This window comes from Pseudophryne corroboree, chromosome 3 (assembly GCF_028390025.1).
Source record: "Pseudophryne corroboree isolate aPseCor3 chromosome 3, aPseCor3.hap2, whole genome shotgun sequence".
Classification (NCBI taxonomy): domain Eukaryota; kingdom Metazoa; phylum Chordata; class Amphibia; order Anura; family Myobatrachidae; genus Pseudophryne; species Pseudophryne corroboree.
The window spans coordinates 685,649,811-685,677,474 of record NC_086446.1 but is presented as its reverse complement, the minus strand read 5'-3'; the positions used below and the strand labels follow the sequence as shown (position 1 = coordinate 685,677,474).

Genomic DNA, 27,664 nt, shown 5'->3' with positions numbered 1-27,664 from the left:
TTCCACCATCTCCACTTCGCCGCGATCCCCTGCAGGAGAGAAAAAGGGGGCGAAAGACACAAGAAACAACTGCGGCGCCTGCCGAGCCCCTCGTGAGGGGGTTGTCCCCGCAGCGCGTCCCTGCCCGTCCTGTTACGGACAGTGCTACAGGTCTGCGGCGGCCTCTCCGAGCTCCCTGCAGGCGTGGCAATTCGCCGCGCCGCTGAAGCTGACCGTCTTCCGGACCCGCCTTCCATCACGGCCGCGTCGGAGCTTGCCGCTACACCCGGTGATGTAGCCGCAGCCAGCGGCCGTAATGCCGCGCCCACCTTGGCCAGAGCCAACGCCAGGGTTCCGGAGGGGCCCTTAATGGCCCGAACCACGGCGCCGGCTCCCCGGTGCCCCCAGCCGGGGCCCGCGCGCGCCTACCCGCATGACGCCCGACGGCGTCACCCGGGGGCCGACGTCTGCCGACCCGTCCGCCTTGGCGGGAAAAAAGGGGGGCGCCCGTCTCTACCGAGGGACTGGCCGTAGGCGCCAACGCTGCTGTCGCTCCCCGAACCCCCCGCAGATCGGAGCCAACTCCGCCCGCTAGGAGGGACCTGCGGCGAGGCCGGTTAGCGCCCGCAGCAGCCCTGCGCCCCCCCCCTTCCCTGCCCCCCCTCCTCCCCCGCAAGCCACTGGCATCTGGCTCCAGGGGAGCGAGTTGGGGAGACAGAGAGACGTGCGGCGCCGCTGCGCGCGCACGCGCGCAACGGTGCCACCTGCCGTGAGTACGGGCTCGCGCGCACGACGTGCGCGCGCCCCGACTCCTGGTGCCTCTAACCCCCCGTGTTCCCCCTGGTCGTCCCTCCCTGCAGAGCCCTGCTTAATACTACTCTGAGGGAACCACCCTCGTACCTCTCCTCCTCCCCCCTGCCCCCCGCCGGACTCCGGCTGCAGGGGAGCAAGCTGGGGAGACCGGGAGGCTGGCGACGCCGCTGCGCGCCCCCGTGCGCGCGTCCCACTGCTTCCCGGCCGGCCGCATCCCCCTGCAGATCCGCCGCGCGAGGCCCAGTGACAGACCTCGCGCGGCTAGCAGCCGACTCCGTCCTGGCCCCTCCACCTCGTACAGTGCCCAGGGAGCTAAATATGAGCCCCGTGCGGCTCCACGGACGGGCGCCCACAGCGGCGCGCATGCGCGCGCCCGCGGTCGCCCGCCTCCCACTAATCACCCGCCGCGCTCGGAGGTGGGGGCAGCCGCCCTTCCACCTCCGGGCGGCCGGGACGCACTGCTGGCCCACCTTGCCGCTCAAGCCCCTCCGGCAAAGCCGGCCTGGAACCCAGCAACAAAGCTGACCCGGGCTGCTGCACCTCGGCCCTGCTCGAGCCCGTGGAGGCCTAGTTGAATTGTAGAGTCAAAAAGGGGGGGGGGGGGATGCAGAGGAGGGTTTTAAAATAAAGTTAATGAGCCCCAGGGGAAACACAGTAAAAGTTGGGAAGCCTGCTATGCAGCACTCACCCACTCAAAGGCAATTTCACCAACAAGAGAGAGACAAAATGTCTATCCTTCCCTATATATACTAACCCTCCCCTTTTCCCAAAGGGCTGTACTTTCCTTCCAGCTAGGTCCACCCCTCACAAGATGTTTAACTCATTCCTTTCCTATGCTGTCAATTCTCTCTCCTTAGGTCTATATGGATAAACTGTGCCAAGTGTATTCTCCATGATACTTTATGAATTGAAGAGACTACTGCAGCATTTGTTTAAACCACTTTATAAACCTCTCTGACTTTTCCAAAGAAGCTGTGTGCAGCTGTATTCTGTATATACTGTATATTGTATAGTGATAACTTATTATGCTGCTGCTTTACTGAGATCCTTTGACCGGCAAAAGGTTCTATTTTGTTCTCCAGGACACATATGGCTCAATAACTCATCCATCTGGAGGAAAGATGTGAACACAATATGAGGCCTTACAACTTGTTCTACTCACAGTGGGAGCGTTATTGCTGGGTGCAGAGTCATTTTCCAGTGATTTACAGCTTTCACTTTATGCCCAGGAAATCATTGTCTGATGATGCAGTTGCAGTTTAAAGCTTTTCCTACCTTGTATGACAAATCTGTACGTTCACACAAACCAGTTTTATGTGGAGCAGAGATATTTTGGCCTCTTGTGGTTGCCGTCTGTTGCTAAGATGAACCACAAGAGAATATTAAGTACAGTAACTGTAGATAGAAATATATAGATTTCAGCAGCCATTTACACATAGTACCCATCAGGATAGTTTAAGGAGACACGGTCTATTAACTCTGAAAGAAATTACTTCCTTTAGGGGCTCATTTATTAATGAGTAATAAACTCGTGAATGATAAAACTCGTTGCGTATGATAAATGGTGCTCCAGCCAAGCAGCGCCTGTCATGTGTTCAGCTTCTAACTGGTGTGTGTTCAGCTCCCCTTCAGTGCAATGCGCTCCCCCGATCCATTAGACTCTCCCCGACCTTGCAAAGCTTCAAACGGGCAGTGAAAACCCACCTATTCATCAAAGAGTACCCTACCGATTCATAACCTAGTCCTGAGGCTGCTCCTCCATCCCCCTCTTCATGCCTTGAACATCTCTGATTTGCTTACATCCTGCCATTAGGCTTCCTCTCGCTTGCTTGCACCTCATGTCATCTGTCTGTCGCCCTTCCCACTAGATTGTTAGCTCTTCAGAGCAGGGCCCTCTTCCCTTTTGTTGTCAAAGCCCTCTTCTCGACACATTTCACTAACAGCCCTCTCCTACTCAGCGACCATCTTTATCCGCTTTTCTCCTGCTGGTAAAGGCTCATCTCTATCTATGGCCGCCAGCCCCAAGTAATACGCTGATCACTCACTCGCTACTTACATCTTAGATGTATTATGTATGAGAATTGTGGTGCTCTTTGTTACCTGTACTCTATTTCTGTTATTTATTTACTGTAATGTTAAGTTTTGTCTCCCTGTACTGTCCTTTGTACGACGCTGCAAAACACTTGTGGCGCCTAATAATTCAATTTGAATAATAATAATAATGACAACTGTCACATGTTCAGCTCCTAACTGTCACATGTTCAGCTCCTAACTGTCATGCTGATTGGCTGGAGTACCGTTTATCATAACCAACAAGTTTTATCATTCTCAAAGAGTTTTATCACTCATTGATTAATGGGCCCCTTAGTTTGTACCAGGCTCGGACTGGCCCATAGGGGTACAGGGGAAACCACCGGTGGGCCTCACTTCCTGGGGCCCCACCCTCTCAATTATACATTATGAATATGTTACATTATACTGCACAGGACTATGGTGTATTTTCTAAAGTGCATTGCTGTTATTAATCTGGTACATTATCATGCATGCACTAGCAGTATTTACTATATATATTATTTATCAAGGGACCCAGACCATGCACTAATGGTTACCCAAGCCTCTAAGAATGGGCCCCTACCACTGCATTTCCCCGGTGGGCCCTTCATGCCCCAGTCCGACACTGGTTTGTACTATAGATTAAAGACTTTTATTATCCTATACAGTGAGGTTTCATCATTCATTGGTCAAGTAGTTCTCCCACATGAAGAGGAAATTTCTTGTGATACAGCATCGGTTGTTTTATTATACAGTAATCAACAACTGTCCCTAATATTCATGGACAGTCACAAGCTTTAATGGTTTGTCCCTGGAAATAGCCAAATTTTCAAACATAACATTTTCTGCATACTAGATCCAGCAGTGACCACATTTTGGGGGGGTCATTCCGAGTTGATCGCTCGCTAGCAGTTTTTAGCAGCTGTGCAAATGCATTTTCGCCGCCCACTGTGGAGTGTATTTTCGCTTTGCAGAAGTGCGAACGCCTGTGCAGCAGAGCGCCTGCAAAATCTTTTTGTGCAAAACAAGACCAGCCCTGTAGTTACTCTTCGTGTGCGTTGATTCTAACGACGGTGGGAAGGCTTTTGACATCACACACCCGCCCAGCCACGCCTGCGTTTTACCAAACACTCCCTGAGAACGGTCAGTTGCCACCCAGAAACGCCCAGTTCATGTCAATCTTCCTGCGTTCGACCGTGCGACTGGAATGTTCGTTACACTCTATGCAAACCCACAATGCTCATTGTACCCGTACGACGCGCCTGCGCATTGCGGTGCATACGCAAGCGCAGAAATGCAGATTTTTAGCCTGATCGCTGCACTGCGAACAATCAACTCGGAATGACCCCCTTTGTTTCTCCATGTAACCTGCTTTTCTTACAGTCTGTTCTTATTATGTGAACTTCATATTTAATATATATTAAACAGCATTTGAATTTTAAAAAGTGTAGTATAATACATTCATTAAGCTTGAGTAGAGTAATTGGGACTGTAGTACATCAAAGCTTGTGTGCGTACAGTAAAAGTGCCCAGATCCGCTGGCTTTAGTGTCTCTGGAAACGATCTTACAATACTGGTAACTATAGTTCTAGATCCAAGGCCATTAGCCAAGTAAGGGAACAGTAATATCTTATAGCTCAGTAAATGATGCTACCTGCGATACAGGGCCGTCTTCAATCTTCTGTCTGTCTCTTAACTGCCCTTCTAGCTTTATACCTGGCCTGAGCCCATATCGGTGCCACAGCTTAGTCCTTCTTGGGCTCAGTAGCTGTTATTTCCAACTCTGCCCTTATTGCTGTGTCGCTGCCAACATTCCACTTTGTGTAATAAATGTATGAATTGTAAACTTTTTCTTGGGGCTTCTTTGATGTTGTAGATTTCTTCTCAAAATGTCTTCTCTTCTCAGATTCTATAGGTGGGACAATCACAGCGTCCTCTCATCGATGCCATCACAAACAGAAGCACTGCATGCCTATGCCACAATGCGGAGGATTAGTAATCAGTCCTCTCTTATTCCATCCCCATGCCAAGGGATCCCAGATCATAATGGATGCCACACAGAAAGCAGTAAAGAGGCAGGCTAGTTTTTGTAATGCAATCACCTTCAGCAACAGACCAGTCATTATTCACGAGCAAATCCGGCTTAAGGTAAGCGCTCCTTCACATGCCACATGCTCTATAGCCTCATTGATGATAGCAGGCTTCCTTATCTCAGACATGAAATGTTTTAGAGTGCCAGCTTCACAGACCATACTAAGGGCCTAATTCAGCTTCAGTTGCAAAATCGCACTTATCGTCAGACTGCGCATGTGCTGCAAACGCGTTGCGGGTGGGCAAAGGCTAATTTGTGATCGCAATTTAGTGACCGTTTGTGGGTGTTAACATGGCGTTTGTGGGGAGTGGTTGGAAAAACGCAGGCGGATCATGGCCGTTTTGGGTCGTGTATCTGATGTCAGTTGCAATGGGTTGCGAGTGAAAATATGGTGGCGGTGCGACTGCATTCTCATTATTCTGAGTAACCCAGGGTCAGCTGCAGTTGTCAATGTTGCGCTATTTCCGCGTATGCATCGCAATTCTGCGATTGCAAATTCAGTTTTGCAATTGTATCAGTGGCGTCTTTTACCTTTCTTGGCAGCTCTTCATGTGCGATTTCTAGCAGAAGCAGGATTGAGAAAATCACAATTTTTGTCTCAATAGCGATCCAAGCTGAATTAGGCCCTAAACTCTGTAGGATTAGTATACACACACACACACACACACACACACACACACACACACACACACACACACACACACCATTTGACTAATTTTGCATAATTGCATTTATGTACAGATGTGTCAACATACGGGTCCGTAAAGAGCTGGGCTGGGGCCAGGTACTACTAGGGGGTGTGGCCTATTCCCGCTTATGAAAAAATAAAAGTATTTTCAGAGCTGCACCCCTGCACAGGCAAAGGAAACTGCTGCTCTTGCTGACAAGTAAGTGGAGGGGCTGATGGCAGCTTATCCTGGCTCCTGCCAGGCCGCCTCAACATGCCGGGCCTGGGTAATTTGTGCCCACTCCCCGCCCTCTCAGTAGCCCTGTCTACATAAACCTATCTTCAAATTGCACAAAATAGGCCTATTTGGCACACTACAGGCTTTGCGACTTAAGCTGGCCATACACCTACAGATTTATTGTCACATCTGGCTGGTTGGAATGAAAGTCTGGTAATGGATGAGAGCAAACGACAATTGACCATTTGCTCCCAAACACTGGAAAACAGACAAAAATGGTCAATCTGACAAAGTGGTTACATCCACATCCGTTTTTGTCAGTTTTACGGCATTTCGGAGCAAATGGCCAACTGTCATTTCTGCTCATCCATTACCAGGTTTTCATTCCAACCGTCCAACTCTGACAATAAATCTTTAGGTGTATGGGCAGCATTAGCTGCGCCATAAGACATGCTTACAGGTATATGATTGTGAATGGATGGCGGAACATGCTTACAGGTATATGATTGTGTAAGAAAAAACAATATGTGTTCCCTAATGCACACTGAGTGAGTAATAATACTACATAATAATCAGATAATACGGAGATCTTAGTTGCGTATATCTGCAGATATAGGGTTAAGCCCCCAGGCCGATCGACAAGGCTTCTCCGTCACTGGGGGTCCCTAATACTAGGTATGGGTCCGGGGTGCAGGACCCCATCATGCCGGCACAGGTCGGCTACCCCAGGTCAGCATACAGGTGAAAATTAATGAGGGTTAATAAGAAGCACAGAAGTGCTATATAAGTGAAGTGTGATTAAAATACAAAAATATATACAAAGTGATAGGGAAAATCATGAGTATTTTAATCACACTACAGTTATGATTGTGAATGGATGGCGGAACATGCTTACAGGTATATGATTGTGAATGGATGGCGGAACATGCTTACAGGTATATGATTGTGAATGGATGGCGGAACATGCTTACAGTTATGATTGTGAATGGTTGACGGAACATGCTTACAGTTATATGATTGTGAATGGCTGGCGGAACATGCTTACAGGTATATGATTGTGAATGGATGGCGGAACATGCTTACAGGTATATGATTGTGATTGGATGGCGGGACATGCTTACAGGTATATGATTGTGAATGAATGGCGGAACATGCTTACAGTTATATGATTGTGAATGGATGGCGGAACATGGTTACAGGTATATGATTGTGAATGGATGGCGGAACATGCTTACAGGTATATGATTGTGAATGGATGGCGGAACATGGTTACAGGTATATGATTGTGAATGGATGGCGGAACATGCTTACAGGTATATGATTGTGAATGGATGGCGGGACATGCTTACAGTTATGATTGTGAATGGTTGGCGGAACATGCTTACAGTTATGATTGTGAATGGTTGGCGGAACATGCTTACAGTTATATGATTGTGAATGGATGGCGGAACATGCTTACAGGTATATGATTGTGAATGGTTGGCGGAACATGCTTACAGTTATGATTGTGAATGGATGGCGGGACATGCTTACAGGTATATGATTGTGAATGGATGGCGGAACATGCTTACAGGTATATGATTGTGATTGGATGGCGGGACATGCTTACAGGTATATGATTGTGAATGGATGGCGGAACATGCTTACAGGTATATGATTGTGAATGGATGGCAGGACATGCTTACAGGTATATGATTGTGAATGGTTGGCGGAACATGCTTACAGTTATGATTGTGAATGGTTGGCGGAACATGCTTACAGTTATATGGTTGTGAATGGTTGGCGGAACATGCTTACAGGTATATGACTGTGAATGGATTGCGGAACATGCTTACAGGTATATGATTGTGAATGGATGGCGGAACATGCTTACAATTATATGATTGTGAATGGATGGCGGAACTTGCTTACAGGTATATGATTGTGAATGGATGGCAGGACATGCTTACAGGTATATGATTGTGATTGGATGGCGGGACATGCTTACAGGTATATTATTGTGAATGGATGGCGGAACATGCTTACAATTATATGATTGTGAATGGATGGCGGAACATGCTTACAGGTATATGATTGTGAATGGTTGGCGGAACATGCTTACAGGTATATAGTAACATAGTATCTAAGGTTGAAAAAAAGACAATTGTCCATCGAGTTCAACCTATTTGTGGTCTCCTATGCACGATTATTTTGTATAAAATTTTGACTGAAGTTATTATTATTACATTTTATTTATAAGGCGCCACATGTGTTTCGCAGCGCCGTACAAAGGACAGTACAGGGGACAAAACATTGCATTACAGTAAATAAATAACAGAAATAGAGTACAGGTAACAGAGCACCACACATTCTCAAGACATAATACAGCTAAGATGTAAGTATTGAGGGAGTGATCATCGTACTACTAGAGGCTGGTGGCCATAGATGGAGATGAGCCTTTACTAGCAGGATAAAGATGGTCGTTGAGTAGGGGAGAGCTGTGAGTGAAATGTGTTGAGACGAGGGCTTAGATAACAAGAGGAAAGAGGGCCCTGCTCTGAAGAGCTAACAATCTAATGGGGAGGGGCGACAGACAGATGACAAGAGGTGCAGGCAAGTGGGAGGTAGCCTGATGGCAGTATGCAAGCAAAGCTGAGATGTTCACGGCATGAGGCAGGGGGGTGGAGGCGCGGCTTCAGCACTGGGTTATGCATCGGGAGGGTATGCTTTGATGAATAGGTGGGTTTTTAGTGCCCGTTTGAAGCTTTGCAAGGTTGGGGAGAGTCTAATGGAGCGGGGGAGTGCGTTCCACTGAAGGGGTGCAGCACGGGCAAAATCCTGAACTCGTGCATGGGAAGCAGTGACCAGGGCGGTGGAGAGACGACGGTCATTAGTCGACCGTAGGGGGCGGGGGGAAGATGTAAGACTAACTGGTCTATAATTACCTGGTTCAGCTTTACTTCCCTTTTTTAATATAGGCACTACTTCCGCTATACGCCAGTCTTTGGGAACCATACCTGATATTACTGAATCCTTAAAGATCAAAAATAGCGGTTTTGCAAGTTCAGAATGAAGCTCCATTAGAACCCTTGGGTGAATACCATCGGGACCTGGTGACTTATTAATCTTTAAATGTTTTAATCGGTCACAGACTACTTCCTCGCTTAAATAAGTACCCATCAGTGGGATATTCTCATTATTGAGATTATATGTTAGTCCCTGAATTGGGTCCTCTCTAGTAAATACTGTTGAAAAAAACTCATTTATTGTCTCCGCTATGTCATTATCATTTTTGCTTAAGACTCCCAACTTGTCTTTTAAAGGGCCTATACTCTCCTTCTTTAATCTCTTGCTATTAATGTATTTAAATCATTTTTTGGGATTAGCTTTGCTTTCCTTTGCTACTAGATTTTCAGTTTTTACTTTAGCCGCTCTTATTTCCTTTTTGCATATTTTTGCATATGATTGTGAATGGATGGTGGGACATGCTTACAGGTATATGATTGTGAATGGATGGCGGAACATGCTTACAGGTATATGATTGTGAATGGATGGCAGGACATGCTTTCAGGTATATGATTGTGAATGGATGGTGGGACATGCTTACAGGTATATGATTGTGAATGGATGGCAGGACATGCTTTCAGGTATATGATTGTGAATGGATGGTGGGACATGCTTACAGGTATATGATTGTGAATGGATGGCGGGACATGCTTACAGGTATATGATTGTGAATGGATGGTGGAACATGCTTACAGGTATGCTGAGGCAAATGCTGAGTAGCTGTAATGTAGTAAATTATAAGTACATTGAAGGTACTACACAGAAGACAAAACATGCATAAAATCTTGAAATAGATCATGTCCTATAGCCTGGGGTATAATTTGTCCTCTCTGTTGCACATATTTTCTTCTTCTACAACCTGTATAAGCTTGGAGAATCTTGCTCAGAATGACTTCTTCCTTCAGCGCTGACCATCTTGTGTTCTTATACTGTACCTCCATCTAGAATGACACAGCATCATGCCATTACCGAGCCTCCAAGTCCATTACCTTTAGCGCCAAAAATATTCTGGCAGCTTTCTCTTGTCAGTCTAGCTTGGGATATGCTAATTAACTTTTCTAAATTGGCACGAGGAAAGAAAATACATCTGGCCTTTATTGTTTTTTAAAAATCTGCAAGGGAGGGAAAAAATTGTGTACACAATTAATTTTGTGAGAGAAACTGCACTCTCAGACAGCTCACAGTTCTGAAACTTCACGCCTGACTTCCTCCAGTTCAAGAGAAAGAAAGGTTACGGGTAGAACAAGCATATCTGGACCAGCCAGGATGATTGCGGCTGTAGTCTGTCAAGTCCAATTATATGCAAAATCTTTGTCTTGGCTGGTTATCCTACACAAATAAACCAAATTTCAAGAGTAGATGTTGTCACTAAATTGCTGTACATAATATCGTAGAATATTTTACATAATAAATACACAGTGAGTAGACTTTTACGCTACATTTGCCCTTATTTTATAACACGTATGAGCAACGGCACTTAAAAAAATGAAATAATCTGAGCTTCATTCCGATTTGTTGTATCCAGACCAGGGGTGGAACTATATTGGGCAAATGGGGTGTATCCAGCTCCACCAACTTTGTGCCCCTACTTTGCTCCCAAAAGGACAGAGGAGGCCTTCACTGGGCACACAAAAGTGTTCCCTGTTGTGCTGTAGTGAGTGCATATGGGGGAAGGGACATGAGGTGAGGACATATTGAAATTTGGCTATGGAACCTGCATATGCACCATACAGTACCACTAGCAATATTGTGGGCTCCTTGAAAGACAGGCAAAATGGAGCGAGTTTGATTTGGAGATTACTCACGAGTCTTCCTCTCTGCTGCTGCTGGTTTGAATTTAACTAGCAATGTAGGGCGGTTCTGGTATGAATAGTCGACTATGTTAAAGTCTATAGTCATTTGAAAATGGTCGACACGGGACAGGTCAACGCATGGAAAGGTCGACATGGATTTTTTAACTGTTTTTGGTGTAATTTTTTCCGTAACATGACCAGGAACCCCAATTAGTGTACCGCGTCCTCGTTCCGCTGCCGCTGCACTGGGCACAGGTTACTATTCCTAATCGTAGTCCACATGGATGGTAAAGTATGAAAGAGTTAAAAATGTAAAAAACAACGTGTCGACCATTTGTTCATGTCGACCATGTCAGTGTCGACCAATAGTGGTTGATCTAGTGACTGTCAACCAAAGTAGGGTCAACCTGCCAAACGGATACCATGTATGGCATGGGGATCCAGTAACATGGTCAACAGTGACCATATTGACTTTTATAATGTTAACACTAGAATATCAGCATGGAGCAACATGTCAGTAGGGACCATGTCAGCATCCTCAGAGTGTCGATAACTGAATTGTCGCCCTGTGAAATGTCAACGGTTAGGGTTAGACTGCGGCTGGAGGCTAGGGTTGGGCTGCAATTGGGCGGGTTAAGGTTAGGCACTAGAGGAGGGGGAGGGCTAGTGATAGCAATATGCAAAGAAAACGCGCCTCAATCCACCGCTCGGTATAGGTCACTGCCGGAAACACTGGTTACAGCACCACCTGCATTTGGTACAAGACTCTGTAGCCCCTGCAGTTGCTGGGACCAGGTAAGTAACTGCTGGGCCACCAGGGACATTAGGTCGACATTCTGTCATGTCGACATAGCATCCATGTAGACATGAATGATGGCATGGTCGCTGTTGACATGCTGAGCATGTGAATATGTTGTATGTCGTCATTGCTATTGTGTCAACATGCATGGCGACCTGATGCTTGTACATATGGTGCAGCACTGATGCAATGCGCATGCACACAGGGGCAGTCGTAGTATAATACTGGGAGGTACATGGATACATGGATCTTGAAATACAATAGCTACAGACGTATATTTTGCACCTGCACGAACAGGACACACATTTTGGAGTTACTGATGATTTTTCATATTTGTTCCAAATGCCACTAGATTTAAGTGTCAGTGTATATTAGGACTAGTGCAACTGGAAATACTGGCATGAAAAAGCAGGTTTGTAGACACATCCTGTCTCCTAAGCAAATGCATCATCTTTACTTTAAACTCTACATTGGCCACTAATGAGCATCCCACAAGCTCCATACTTTAACCCCCCCCCCCAAAAAAAAAAAAACAAACAACTATTATAATATTATATATATATATATATATATATATATATATATATATATTGCTGACTTTTCAAGGAGATCCCTCTAAAGATCCCGGAGTGGGTTCAAGGTGGTAGGTGCTGTAAGGCGTGATTAGTGAATTGTATTATCATGGTACTGGTCCCTTACTGCATTGTGCATTAGCGGGGGAATGGGAGGAGGGCAAGGTGGCTGATGTGAAGTCGATTATTTCTTTTCGCAACCTGAAAATATTAAGTATAGACAATTGCATATGAAAATGTCTCCAAATATTGCCAAAGTAACATAGCCAATAACAAGTTCTGTTTACATTATCTTATTACGCCCTACTTTATGTATCTTTTGCAGATCAGTAAAAAGCAATGTTGTTGGAGTGGAGCTCTCCGACTTGGCTTCACTTCCAAAGATCCTTCAAGGATTAACCCCGACACGTTACCGAAGTATGCTTGTCCTGACCTCGTTTCTCAGAGTGGATTCTGGGCAAAAGCATTGCCGGAAGAGTTTGCAAATGAAGGAAACATCATAGCCTTTTGGGTGGATAAAAAGGGTCGAGTGTTTTATCGCGTCAATGACTCTGGTGCAATGTTGTTCTTCAGTGGAGTACGAACCACGGAACCACTTTGGGCATTGATCGACGTCTATGGGCTGACACGAGGTGTAGAATTACTAGGTAAGCACAGTTTACAGTATATTGCTATTTAATACAGATTTGACAATAAATATTGTTCTGTATGTATGTGTTGTTATAGTTAAACTTCTATTGTTTTGTAGTTCATCAATAATAAGGTTATATTACTCCTCAGTGACAGAGTCACTATAAGACATTAGTGGGCCCAGAACAAAGATGACACTAGAGGGTGTGGTTCGTTTTATCGACAGTATCTAGGTCGACAATGTTTAGGTCGACCACTATAGGTCGACAGTCACTAGGTCGACATGGATGGAAGGTCGACAGGGTTTCTAGGTCGACATGTGCTAGGTCGACAGGTCTAAAGGTCGACATGAGGAAATCTTTTTTTTTTTGTGTCGTTTTCTTCGTAGAGTGACCGGGATCCCAAATTAGTGCACCGCGTCCCCTCGCATGGCTCGCTTCGCTCGCCATGCTTCGGGCATGGTGCCTTCGCTCTGCTACCGCTTCGCTCGGCACACTTTACCGTTCCAATCGTAGTCCACGTGGATCGTTAAGTATGAAAAAATAAAAAAATAAAAAAAATGTGAAAAACTCATGTCGACCTTTAGACTTGTCGACCTAGCACATGTCGACCTAGAAACCCTGTCGACCTTCCATCCATGTCGACCTAGTGACTGTCGACCTATAGTGGTCAACCAAAACATTGTCGACCTAGACACTGTCGATCTTCAGACCGGATCCCGACACTAGAGAGCTCCCATGTCCCTACTCTAGATAACTATATTGTATCATGAAAACAGTGGCAAAAATATAAATGCACTGTGAGTGTTCTAACATTGTGTAATTATCAAGGTAATAGGACCATGATTTAATATTATGTAAAACTAAATCTAAACTTCATAATTCAACTTGGATTGAATTCTGTTGAAAAGCAGAGCTGATATAATTTCCTGTTTCTTTTGAAAATAATTTTCTGTGTTTGCCTGAGATGCTATGTGAGGTCAGTCTACGTGGTGATAACACCGCACAGGCTATGCAACATGATGGGGGTCGTAAATGCAGGGAGCCCCTTTTGTAATCTCTTAACGCTTGCAATAATGTCCATGAAAAAAACTTAATGACATGTTGTGTGGATGTAAATTATCTCTGTATGACATTCAGGTAAGAAAATATGGGGGTAATTCTGAGATGATCGCAGCAGCAAGTTTGTTAGCAATTGGGCAAAACCATGTGCACTGCAGGGGGGGCAGATATAACATTTGCAGAGAGAGTTAGATTTGGGTGGGTTATTTAGTTTCTGTGCAGGGTAAATACTGGCTGCTTTATTTTTACACTGCAATTTAGATTTCAGTTTGAATACACCCCACCCAAATCTAACTCTCTCTTCACATGTTATATCTGTCCCCCCTGCAGTGCACATGGTTTTGCCCAACTGCTAACAAATTTGCTGCTGCGATCAACTCTGAATTAGGCCCTATGTCCTTATTGCAAGGAAAGTGGTATGAAAGGAGGCCACACAAGCTTGTTTGCATTCAAGCAGGCCTGTTTCTGGTAACATCAGACTGGAAGCACCTGAATTATACTTATAATGTGATTTATAGCTCAAAGCCTGTGTATCTTTTGCCTGGACACCAATCCGATAGGGGTTATTATCCATATTTCCACCGCAGAGATAAGCAATTTTAAGCAACTATTTTGTTCTATTTTTCTTATTTTTATTTAAATGTAACTCATTTTACTTAACATTTTAATTAATGTGTTATAATGTTAGTGTGAATGTTAAACCTTATTTCTCTATCGTCCTAGTGGATGCTGGGGTTCCTGAAAGGACCATGGGGAATAGCGGCTCCGCAGGAGACAGGGCACAAAAAGTAAAGCTTTAGGATCAGGTGGTGTGCACTGGCTCCTCCCCCTATGACCCTCCTCCAAGCCTCAGTTAGATTTTTGTGCCCGGCCGAGAAGGGTGCAATCTAGGTGGCTCTCCTAAAGAGCTGCTTAGAAAAGTTTAGCTTAGGTTTTTTATTTTACAGTGAGTCCTGCTGGCAACAGGATCACTGCAACGAGGGACTTAGGGGAGAAGAAGTGAACTCACCTGCGTGCAGGATGGATTGGCTTCTTTGGCTACTGGACATTAGCTCCAGAGGGACGATCACAGGTACAGCCTGGATGGTCACCGGAGCCTCGCCGCCGGCCCCCTTGCAGATGCTGAAACAAGAAGAAGGTCCAGAATCGGCGGCATGAAGACTCCTCAGTCTTCTTAAGGTAGCGCACAGCACTGCAGCTGTGCGCCATTTCCTCTCAGCACACTTCACACGGCAGTCACTGAGGGTGCAGGGCGCTGGAAGGGGGGCGCCCTGGGAGGCAATGAAAACCTATTTTTGGCTAAAAATACCTCACATATAGCCTCCGGGGGCTATATGGAGATATTTAACCCCTGCCAGAATCCGTTAAGAGCGGGAGACGAGGCCGCCGAAAAAGGGGCGGGGCCTATCTCCTCAGCACACAGCGCCATTTTCCCTCACAGAAAGGCTGGAGGGAAGGCTCCCAGGCTCTCCCCTGCACTGCACTACAGAAACAGGGTTAAAACAGAGAGGGGGGGCACTAATTTGGCGTTAGAAATATATAAAAAAAGATGCTATAAGGGAAAACACTTATATAAGGTTGTCCCTATATAATTATAGCGTTTTTGGTGTGTGCTGGCAAACTCTCCCTCTGTCTCTCCAAAGGGCTAGTGGGGTCCTGTCCTCTATCAGAGCATTCCCTGTGTGTGTGCTGTGTGTCGGTACGTGTGTGTCGACATGTATGAGGACGATGTTGGTGAGGAGGCGGAGCAATTGCCTGAAATGGTGATGTCACTCTCTAGGGAGTCGACACCGGAATGGATGGCTTATTTAGGGAATTACGTGATAATGTCAACACGCGGCAAGGTCGGTTGACGACATGAGACGGCCGACAAACAATTAGTACCGGTCCAGACGTCTCAAAAACACCGTCAGGGGTTTTAAAACGCCCGTTTACTTTAGTCGGTCGACACAGACACAGACAGGGACACTGAATCCAGTGTCGACGGTGAATAAACAAACGTATTCCTTATTAGGGCCACACGTTAAGGGCAATGAAGGAGGTGTTACATATTTCTGATACTACAAGTACCACAAAAGAGGGTATTATGTGGGATGTGAAAAAACTACCGTAGTTTTTCCTGAATCAGATAAATTAAATGAAGTGTGTGATGATGCGTGGGTTCCCCCCGATAGAAAATATGGGCGGTATACCCTTTCCCGCCAGAAGTTAGGGCGCGTTGGGAAACACCCCTTAGGGTGGATAAGGCGCTCACACGCTTATCAGAACAAGTGGCGGTACCGTCTATAGATAGGGCCGTCCTCAAGGAGCCAGCTGACAGGAGGCTGGAAAATATCATAAAAAGTATATACACACATACTGGTGTTATACTGCGACCAGCGATCGCCTCAGCCTGGATGTGCAGAGCTGGGGTGGCTTGGTCGGATTCCCTGACTAAAAATATTGATACCCTTGACAGGTACAGTATTTTATTGACTATAGAGCATTTAAAGGATGCATTTCTATATATGCGAGATGCACAGAGGGATATTTGCCCTCTGGCATCAAGAGTAAGTGCGATGTCCATATCTGCCAGAAGATGTTTATGGACACGACAGTGGTCAGGTGATGCAGATTCCAAACGGCACAAAGGTGTATTGCCGTATAAAGGAAGAGGAGTTATTTGGGGTCGGTCCATCGGACCTGGTGGCCACGGCAACTGCTGGAAAATCCACCGTTTTTTACCCTAAGTCACATCTCTGCAGAAAAAGACACCGTCTTTTCAGCTTCAGTCCTTTCGTCCCTATAAGAGTCATATCTGCCCAGGGATAGAGGAAAGGGAAGAAGACTGCAGCAGGCAGCCCATTCCCAGGAACAGAAGCGTTCCACCGCTTCTGACAAGCTCTCAGCATGACGCTGAGACCGTACAGGACCCCTGGATCCTACAAGTAGTATCCCAAGGGTACAGATTGGAATGTCGAGACGTTTCCCCTGCGCAGGCTCCTGAAGTCTGCTTTACCAAGGTCTCCCTCCGACAAGGAGGCAGTATGGGAAACAATTCACGAGCTGTATTCCCAGCAGGTGATAATTAAATTACCCCTCCTACAACAAGAAAAGGGGTATTATTCCACACTATATTGTGGTACTGAAGCCAGAAGGCTAGGTGAGACCTATTCTAAATCTAAAAAAATTTGAACACTTACAAAGGTTCAAATCAAGATGGAGTCACTCAGAGCAGTGATAACGAACCGGGAAGAAGGGGACTATATGGTGTCCCGAGACATCAGGGATGCTTACCTCCATGTCCCAAATTTGCCCTTATCACTAAGGGTACCTCAGGTTCGTGGTACAGAACTGTCACTATCAGTTTCAGACGCTGCCGTTTGGATTGTCCACGGCACCCCGGGTCTTTACCAAGGTAATGGCCGAAATGATGGTTCTTCTTCGAAGAAAAGGCGTCTTAATTATCCCTTACTTGGACGATCTCCTGATAAGGGCAAAGTCCAGGGAACAGTTGGAGGTCGGAGTAGCACTATCTCGGATACTGTTACAACAGCAGGGGTGGATTCTAAATATTCCAAAATCGCAGCTGATCCCGACAACAAGTCTCCTGTGCTTAGGGATGATTCTGGACACAGTCCAGAAAAAGGTGTTTCTCCCGGAAGAGAAAGCCAGGGAGTTATCCGAGCTAGTCAGGAACCTCCTAAAATCAGTGCATCATTGCACAAGGGCCATGGTAAAAAAATGGTGACTTCCTTCGAAGCAATTCCAGTCGGCAGATTTCATGCAAGAACTTTTCAGTGGGATCTGCTGGACAAATGGTCCGGATCGCATCTTCAGATGCATCAGCGGATAACCCTATATCCAAGGACAAGGGTGTCTCTCCTGTGGTGGTTACAGAGTGCTCATCTTCTAGAGGGCCGCAGATTCGGCATTCAGTTTTGGATGTTGGTGACCACGGAGGCCAGCCCGAGAGGCTGGGGAGCAGTCACACAAGGAAAAAATTTCCAGGGAGTGTGATCAAGTCTGGAGACTTTTCTCCACATAAATATAGCTAAGGGTAAATTTATAATGCTCTAAGCTTAGCAAGACCTCTGCTTCAAGGTCAGCCGGTATTGATCCAGTGGGATAAAACATCACGGCAGTCGCCCACGTAAATAGACAGGGCGGCACAAGAAGCAGGAGGGCAGTGGCAAAAACTGCAAGGACTTTTCGCTGGGCGGAAAATCATGTGATAGCACTGTCAGCAGTGTTTCATTCCGGGAATGGAAACTGGGAAGCAGACTTCCTCAGTAGGCACGACCTCCACCCGGCAGAGTGGGAACTTCATGGGGAAGTTTTCCACATGATTGTAAACCGTTGGGAATTACCAAAGGTGGACATGATGGCGTCCCGTCTGAACAAAAAACGGGACAGGTATTGCGCCAGGTTAAGAGACCCTCAGGCAATAGCTGTGGACGTTCTGGTAACACCGTGGGTGTACCAGTCGGTGTATGTGTTCCATCCTCTGCTTTTCATACCTAAGGTACTGAGAATTATAAGACGTAGAGGAGTAAGAACCATACTCATGGCTCCGGATTGGCCAAGAAGGACTTGGTACCCGGAACTTCAAGAGATGCTCACAGAGGACTTATGGCCTCTGCCGCTAAGAAGGGACTTGTTTCAGCAAGTACCATGTCTGTTCCAAGACTTACCGCAGCTGCGTTTGACGGCATGGCGGTGGAACGCCGGATCCTAAGGGAAAAGGCATTCAGGAAGAGGTCATTCCTACCCTGGTCAAAGCCAGAAAGGAGGTGACCGCACAACATTATCACCACATGTGGCGAAAATATGTTGCGTGGTGTGAGGCCAGGAAGGCCCCACGAAGAAATTTCAACTCGGTCGATTCCTGCATTTCCTGCAAACAGGAGTGTCTATGGGCCTCAAATTGGGGTCCATTAAGGTTCAAATTTCGGCCCTGTCGATTTTTCTTCCAGAAAGAATTGGCTTCAGTTCCTGAAGTCCAGAAGTTTGTCAAGGGAGTATTGCATATACAACCCCCTTTTGTGCCTCCAGTGGCACTGTGGGATCTCAACGTAGTTCTGGGATTCCTCAAAACACATTGGTTTAAAACCAGTCAAATCTGTGGATTTGAAGCATCTCACATGAAAAGTGAACATGCTCTTGGACCTGGCCTGGACCAGGCGAGTGTCAAATTGGTGGTTTTTTTCTCAAAAAAGCCCATATCTGTTTGTCCATTCGGACAGGGCAGAGCTGCGGACTCGTCCCCAGTTCTCTCCCTAAGGTGGTGTCAGTGTTTCACCTGAACCAGCTTATTGTGGTGTCTTGCGCCTACTAGGGACTTGGAGGACTCCAAGTTGCTAGATGTGGTCAGGGCCCTGAAAATATAGGTTCCAGGACGGCTGGAGTCAGGAAAACTGACTTGCTGTTATCCTGTATGCACCCAACAAACTGGGTGCTCTTGCTTCTAAGCAGACTTTTGCTAGTTGGATGTGTAATACAATTCAGCTTGCACATTCTGTGGCAGGCCTGCCACAGCCAAAATATGTAAATGCCCATTCCACAAGGAAGGTGGGCTCATCTTGGGCGGCTGCCCGAGGGGTCTCGGCTTTACAACTTTGCCGAGCGGCTATTTAGTCAGGGGCAAACACGTTTGTAAAATCCTACAAATTTGATAACCTGGCTAAGGAGGACCTGGAGTTCTCTCATTCGGTGCTGCAGAGTCATCCGCACTCTCCCGCCCGTTTGGGAGCTTTGGTATAATCCCCATGGTCCTTTCAGGAACCCCAGCATCCACTAGGACGATAGAGAAAATAAGAATTTACTTACCGATAATTCTATTTCTCGGAGTCCGTAGTGGATGCTGGGCGCCCATCCCAAGTGCGGATTATCTGCAATACTTGTACATAGTTACAAAAATCGGGTTATTATTGTTGTGAGCCATCTTTCAGAGGCTCCGCTGTTATCATACTGTTAACTGGGTTCAGATCACAGGTTGTACAGTGTGATTGGTGTGGCTGGTATGAGTCTTACCCGGGATTCATAAATCCTTCCTTATTGTGTACGCTCGTCCGGGCACAGTATCCTAACTGAGGCTTGGAGGAGGGTCATAGGGGGAGGAGCCAGTGCACACCACCTTATCCTAAAGCTTTACTTTTTGTGCCCTGTCTCCTGCGGAGCCGCTATTCCCCATGGTCCTTTCAGGAACCCCAGCATCCACTACGGACTCCGAGAAATAGAATTATCGGTAAGTAAATTCTTATTTTAATAAGTTCCTGCTACAGTGTTCTTAATAAATAGATGTGCCAAACAATGAATGAAGTATAAGTGCTCCATAACTGTAATACAGGTTATTATTTGGCTATAGGTAACTGTGAATAACTTCAAGTTTAATCGTAGTAAAGCAAGGCTACCTGTAAACCTTCCTGTAAGAGTTAAACGCTTTTACAAAAATAAAATTAATAGCAAAGGACATAAATGGGGAATATTAATTATTGCTGGATAGAACAGGTGGGTTTGATCAAGCCTTTGTCACACGACACTTGTCCCGCTGACTGTGGTGAGTGCTGGTTAATGTTTAAAACTTTGTGTAGGCTTAGATCATGGGCAAAAAGTAGGATTGTTGAGAATATTTCTTTTCTTCATTTAGTGTATTTGATACAGAAGATGTTAAGATAAAATGAAATGCAGATTGAACTTAATTATACAAGAGGTCTCTTGGTTTCCTAGGAAACAAAGTGACGGTGGTAGGAGCTCTGTTTTTGTATTGTCACAAAGGCACGCTATACATGAGCACTGTTCCAATTAGAAAAGTACCAGTTTCAAACCCCTTAATAAATGTTACTTGTCCTATTTTGACAGGTTAAAGGTGAGGTTAAAGGTGGAAACGCCCATCCCTGTAGAGGTTAAGATCAGAAAATGATGCATGCACCCTCTTTCAAGTTCAAATGCACCCATATGCCAAAGGAGTGTTAACCCCCACTGTCAACCTGTCACCGTGGGTGCAATTTAGTGCTTTCAATGCTACAGGTTTTCTAGACGGAAAAGTGCTTGCAAACATAGTACGCATGTGATAACATCTTTAGAACTTTTCCAACACAAGGTTTATTATTCGGAAGTCTTATAATAGTCCCTCTGTCCTGGTGGATCAAGGTTTCTTTATTAAGGTGGCTCTGTTTAGTTATTATACCAATGTACCCTAGGGGATTATAGAAATCTATATTGTTGCCAAACCTTCACAGTTTATTACAGTACTTTAATAAAATAACAAACAAAGTTAAACAGGCTCTTTGAAAGAAACATTTTGCCACGCTTATTACTTACACAGGCTATATTGCACAACTGCATATTCAAATATGATGCAAGAAACACTCTTATAGCTTGAAATCTGGAAGCTATCACTTCAGATATGTTGTACAATTATTTCTGCTATTTAAAAAACCCTCAATCGGATATTAACACACAGCACACCATATGCATCGCCAAGCGAAATAATATACCTGACATAACCAAAGACACTGTGATAAATTTACTAAGATGGGAGTTCAATTTAAGATGGAATGTTGCCCACAGCAACCAATCAGATTCTACTTCTCATTTATCTAGCTCCTTCTAGAAGATAATACCTGGAATCTGATTGGTTGCTATGGGCAACATCCCATCTTAAATAGAACTCCCATCTTAGTAAACTTTCCCTTTTATATTTTTATAATGGTGCGTACACACTAGGCAATATTTTAAAGGATATCGCTCATTTTCACCTTTCTGAGTGCTATCGTTTGTTATATTGCCCAGTGTGCACACTACGTACGATGAACAATGGCCCTGATTCCGAGTTGTTCGCTCGCTAGCTGCTTTTAGCAGCCGTGCAAATGCTAAGCCGCCGCCCTCTGGGAGTGTATCTTAGCTTAGCAGAAGTGCGAACGAAAGGATCGCAGCGCTGCTACAAAAAAAGATTGTGCAGTTTCTGAGTAGCTCCAGACCTACTCCTAGCTTGCGATCACTTCAGACTATTTAGTTCCTGTTTTGACGTCACAAACACACCCTGCGTTCGCCCAGCCATGCCTACGTTTCCCCAGCCACTCCTGCGTTTTTATCTGACACGCCTGCGTTTTTACACACATTCCCCGAAAACGGTCAGTTACCACCCAGAAACACCCACTTCCTGTCAATCACTCTGCGGCCAGCAGTGTGATTGAAAAGCGTTGCTAGACCTTGTGTGAAACGGCAATGGCTTTTGTGAAAGTATGTTGCGCGTGCGCATTGTGCCGCATACGCATGCGCAGAACTGCCGTTTTTTTTGCCTAATCGCGCTGTGAACAACGGCAGCTAGCGATTAACTCGGAATGAGGGCCAATGCATGGTCCCACGAGTCGTTAACTCCCGCGTGTCATTTCTGTCATTTGTACATGCGATATCGTCAGAACCTGCAGTACGGGCCGGTAGTGGAGCGACGTCACTGAACGATATCGTTAGAGATATCGTTCAGTATGTACGCACTATATCGGCCGCCAGGGAGGTTATGGAAAACACTAGGTGATATCGCTCATGAAGCGTATCGCCTAGTGTACACACCTTAAGTCTATTACATTCCTTTTGTTACAGTTGTCATTGTATTTACTGTAATGGTAAGTTTTGTCTCCCTGTACTTTCCTTTGTACGGCGCAGCGAAACACTTGTGGCGCCCTATAAATAAAATGTAATAATAATAATAATAATATTTGTAGAAAATAAAATAAAAAGTATTTATGAGGCAAAAGTTGCCTATCTTGCAGCACTTTGGCATAGTGCTTTTGGGCTATACAGTATCTGAAAGCATGCACATATACCTATATAGTGTGAAATTAGGGTTGCAACCACTGGCGTTTCTATAATGGGTGCAGTGTGCACAAGCTGCACCCATTTTCTAAATACTCACCCCTCCGGAGTTCCGCTGCGACGTCCACGGCGATATTAAAACTCTGTGAAAATGGCCCAGCGGCCATTTTCACTGAGTTCTGCGCATGCGCAGTAGAGAAATCTCAGGAAAAATGGCTGCCGTGCCATTTTCCCGGAGATCTGCGCATGCGCAGTAGAGTCTGAGCGCTCTAGTGCTCAGACTCTCAGCACTGCTGGCAGAGAGGAGGGGGCCCGAATGGAGGAGGCTGCACCCGGGCCTCCTCCTCTCTTAAAGCGCCCCTGGTTGCATTCAATTTTTTTAGGCATTTTGTGCACTGATTATGTAATGAAGGTGCTAATGGGAGTAATGTTTAATGACTGCCAATCTGTTTTCCTATAAACCATTTCCCATAGGGCAGTGGCTCCCAACATCGGTTTCCCAGTACCCCCAACAGTTCATGTTTTCCAGGTCTCCTCACAGGATTGCAAGTGAAATAATTAAGTCCACCTGTGGGTCTTTTAGAATGTGTCAGTGAGTAATGAATACACCTGTTCAACTTCTAGGTGACCTGGAAAACATGAACTGTTGGTGGTAATTGAGGACCGAGGTTGGGAACCACTGCCGTAGGGGATGTTTAAACCCCAAGTAAACCAATAAGCTTTTACCTATGATTTATCTAGGACAGTTTATAAAGTGTCAGATGCTGATATAAGTTGATTGGTTACTATGGGCAACAACTTCACTTTATCTCTCTTGAAAGATTTGATAAATCACCCACAGGGGGAGAAGTATCAAGCCTTGGAGAGAGATAAAGTGGAGCAGTTGCCCAAAGCAACCAATGAACATATATAATTTCAAAGACCATGCTAGGTAAATTACAGATAGAAGCCTAATGGTTTGTTTGGGGAACTTCTCCACTTTGTCTCTCTTCAAGCTTGATACGTCTACCCCTGTGTGTCTTCATGGAATCTCATAGGGGTCAAAAATCTGATTCTTCAGGCACTTCAGATACTTTGACATCACTGGCCATCCCCCGTGTAAAAATCAAGTAGTCGATCCATACAAAGTATTTCTCTAAAACTGTCAATCAAAACCTGCTTATTGAAGCCCCTCCCTTCTAACATTTCATTCTACTGCACAGAGCTCAACGCATAGTATGGTGAAAACATCCACTTAAAAATAAAATCTCAATAGTCTCAGCTCTGCGACACACAGATGCTGCTGTACTGTAATAACAAATAGCATACCTCCCTACATGACCCTCTCCAGGAGGGACAGAATGATCTGCTTCTGGACTTTTCTCTTAATGTATGATTGCCATCACCTGTTTGGAACAGGTTAATGGATAAGAAAGGTGTTTCAGCACAGGTGCCAGCAATCATAAATTAAGAGGGAAGTCCAGGAGCAGAGCATTCTGTCCCTCCTGGAGAGGGTCATGTTGGGAGGTATGAAATAGTATCTTCCGCTTTAAAGAAATGTTTATACTGTGCTGCACTCTTTATAAGGGATCCGGTCTGAAGATCAACACTATCTAGGTCGACAATGTTTAGGTCGACCACTATAGGTCGACAGTCACTAGGTCGACAGGGTTGGAAGATCGACAGGATTTCTAGGTCGACATGTGCTAGGTCAAACGGTCAACATGAGTTTTTCACATTTTTTTCTTTTATTTGAACTTTTTCATACATAACGATATACGTGGACTATGATTGGAACAGTAATCTGTGGCGAGCGAAGCGAGGCACCTTGCATGCGATGGGACACGGTGCACTTATTGGGGTTCCCGGTCACTCTACGAAGAAAACGACACAAACCCCCCCCACAAAAAACTCATGTCGACCTTTTGACCTGTCGACCTAGCACATGTCGACCTAGAAACCCTGTTGACCTAGTGACTGTCGACCTAAACATTGTCAACCTAGACACTGTCGATCTAATGATCCACACCCCTTTATAAACCATTGGGACATGTGAAATGAGGCTGTTATTCTTTTGTTAGTATTAATTAATATTTATTATACTTAAATAAATCTTGATTAAAGATACCAAGCACTTTGTGCGTAAAGCCTTGTTATAGCACACTTGGTTTCTGTAAGTGGACGAGTACACATGCTGGATGCATTAGTCAAAATCCAGTTTGTTTGCAGTCACAGCCCCCACTTTGATTGCACGCTAATAAAGGGTATCTCTCCAGCTTTCATAAGTCAATACTCGTTTTGCCAATTGAAATATTAGACTTGTAAAGCCATCACTATGTGTTGTTTAGTTTAGCACTATGCAAAAATATGTCTTCCTAGTCATAGTCATGGCTTCCTTTCCTTCCCCTGGCCAAATTCTGTGTATCCTCTCATAGCTGCCATTGCAATAAGCAACACGTCTTCTTGCAGCACTGAAGATGTTCCCAAGCATTTTATCGTGCGATCACATTTTGCGTGCCCCATCAGTTATGGTTATATGACTTTTCTACCACTATACTGCATGTTTCATGCACCTTCGTGTTACATATAGTAGCTGGTGGTTGATGCACTTACGTAAGTCTGCCTTAATTCAAGGAATGGAGCTTGTTACTCCCTTATATTCCTGATATTAATTGCACTGGATTTTTAAATATCCCCAAAAGCAACGTTATTTGCATGCAGGCATACTTAACAACAATTTAATAATGAGAAACAGACATGAATTGCAGATGTAGGGGACTGTAGCACAAAGAATGATCGCGATAAACCAGTACACTGATAAAGCAATTCACTGAAGAACTTCTCATCATGCTCTTTGACTGGTTCAGTATGATTTCCCGATGGACGGGATGCCGGCAGTCAGAATACCGACAGCGGCATCCCGTCCATCAGACCCTGACAGCCCCCTCTAAAGCACCCTAACCCTCCCCTGCCCCCTACTCTAACACTAACCCTCCCCTGTGGTGCCTAACCCTAACCCTTTCTTGTGGTACCTAACCCTCCCGGGTGGTACCTAACCCTCACCCTCCCTTGTGGTACCTAACTCTAACCCTCCCTTGTGGTACCTAACCGTAACCCCCACGGGTGGTGCCTAACCCTAACCCTCCCTTGTGGTACCTAACCCTAACCCTTCCGTGTGGTACCTAATCCTCCTGGGTGGTGCCTAACCCTAACAGTCCCTTCCCTGCTGCCTAACCCTCCCTGCCCGCTTGATGCCTAACCCTATCCTCCCCTTACATGTGACTGAGCTCCCCCGACCCCCCCACCCCCACCCCACTGCGTCCCGCTCTCAGGACGAACGGAATGCCGACTGTCGGTATTGTGATGCCAGTATCCCGTACGGTGTCGGTATGTAGACACCGGGATTGCGTCCACCTTCAGGATCACGGTATCTGTATATCAACCACTGGGATCCCGTCCGTCAGGAAGCCAACTGCTTCCCCTTTGACCGCCCACTTCACCACAAAAGTGTGTGGATCTGGCAAGCTTATTTACTCTCCTGGGCGCTCCCCACAGCTCTTATTTCTCCTGGGTGTTGCAGAGCACCTGTGCACTTCAGTTTTACAGCCTAAAAGCTCTTCTATGTTTAATGTAGAGTAAAAAGAAAACCTTTATATATGCGTTTGCCTGCACATTTTTATATATGTTTTAGTCCTGAAAAACTTGTTTTTAGGGAAATGAAGCATCATTCCACCTATCCGTGCAAAAGTCCTATGATCAGCCCATCTTCTTGTTCATTCATAGTTGGTCACATCCACACAGCACTCTATAGAACTATTATCACAATCTAAAAATAAAAATGTGTGATCTCACAATACTAGATAATACTGGGCCTGAGTCAGAGATGGACGGACATCTGACTTTTTATCGCAGTTGAATGATTATCGGTGGCCTGTGTATGCGTCTAAACCGCACTGCGCTTGTGTCGCAGTGGTCTTGTGGCAGCGGTCACAAATGGGATTTATTTGCGGAGTGATTGACAGTCTGGGACCATTTGGGGGAGGTAATGAGTGGTGGTAAAAAAAATCGCAGACATAACGGCGGGGGGGGGGGGTATTACTGCTTGCAACTGAGATCCCGTGCGCAGTAGAAATTTTCCAATGTCTTCCTGCGGCCATGCTGGGCTACTCGGATGGTCAGTGTTTGCCTGGTGTGTTTCCAATGGTTGCGTCTTTGTATGCACCGGTGGATCAGAGACGATGATTACGGGCGGAACTCCCGGTGGCTACGACATTTGCATACTTTCGCACAGCTGCTTCTTACATATTTGCAGCAGCAAATGCATTTGCAGAATTCTCTGCATTAGATCCAATAATATCAATAATAATAAAAATAATACTAATAATAATAAAAGAAGTAATATTATCGTTATACAAAGAGATTGCTGTAAATATGTAATAAGTATTACAAGTATTACATGATTTTGTTGGTAATGGGTGTAAACTAAAATGTTCTCTAGTTCAAAAACACTATCTAGGGTATTCAATTATCCGCAAATTCGCGGCAATTTTTCGCGACAATCGGGCGAAAATTGCAGCGAAAACGCTCCGTTTTTCGACCTATTTAATTCCAAACGGGTTTCACCTGAAAATTCTTGCAGTGAAAAGCGCAGGTGAAAATGGGGAAATCAGCCTATACCCCAAAAAATGCTAAACTAACATAGGAAAACAGAAGAGAAGTGTGTTAGAGATCACATTAGAGAGTTTTTGGGGACTTAAATTCTGTGAAATGGCTGTTATAGGCATTTTTTTAAAGATGCAAAAAAAATGATAGAAAGCAAGTTTTTTTGAGCAAAATAAATGCTCTCATTAAATTTGGGGTACATGAAAATGGGTATAAGTATATATTTGGGTCATTTTAGGGTACTTAAAAAAAAAAGTGGAAACAGACCGATTACTGCAATCTGCAAGCCTAAAAACATCTGTCCCACTCATAAAGCACCCCGATATACCTGTCCCATACCTTGAACCCCAATTTCCATCACTTTGTACTTTTTCATCCCAAAAATGACATGTCATTATTGGCCAATTAAAAATAATTAAAAACTTCAACGTGCCTAATTAGTCATTAAGGGGGGTGTCCTAGGAGTTCTGGACCATATCCAAACAT

The 27,664-nt window shown here is 45.3% G+C and overlaps 1 protein-coding gene across 6 annotated transcripts in view; it reads left to right on the top strand.

The window, feature by feature from the left end:
* NEURL1 (neuralized E3 ubiquitin protein ligase 1) overlaps positions 1–27,664 on the top strand; it is a 556,453-nt gene that overhangs the window by 438,114 nt on the left and 90,675 nt on the right. For 5 of the 6 annotated variants that reach the window (XM_063961985.1, XM_063961990.1, XM_063961989.1 and 2 more), the window contains 2 exons: positions 4,751–4,992; positions 12,376–12,697. In XM_063961985.1, coding sequence (XP_063818055.1) covers positions 4,751–4,992; positions 12,376–12,697 — 564 coding nt within the window. The remainder of the gene's footprint in view (positions 1–4,750; positions 4,993–12,375; positions 12,698–27,664) is intronic. The other variant, XM_063961991.1, reaches the window with a different exon arrangement.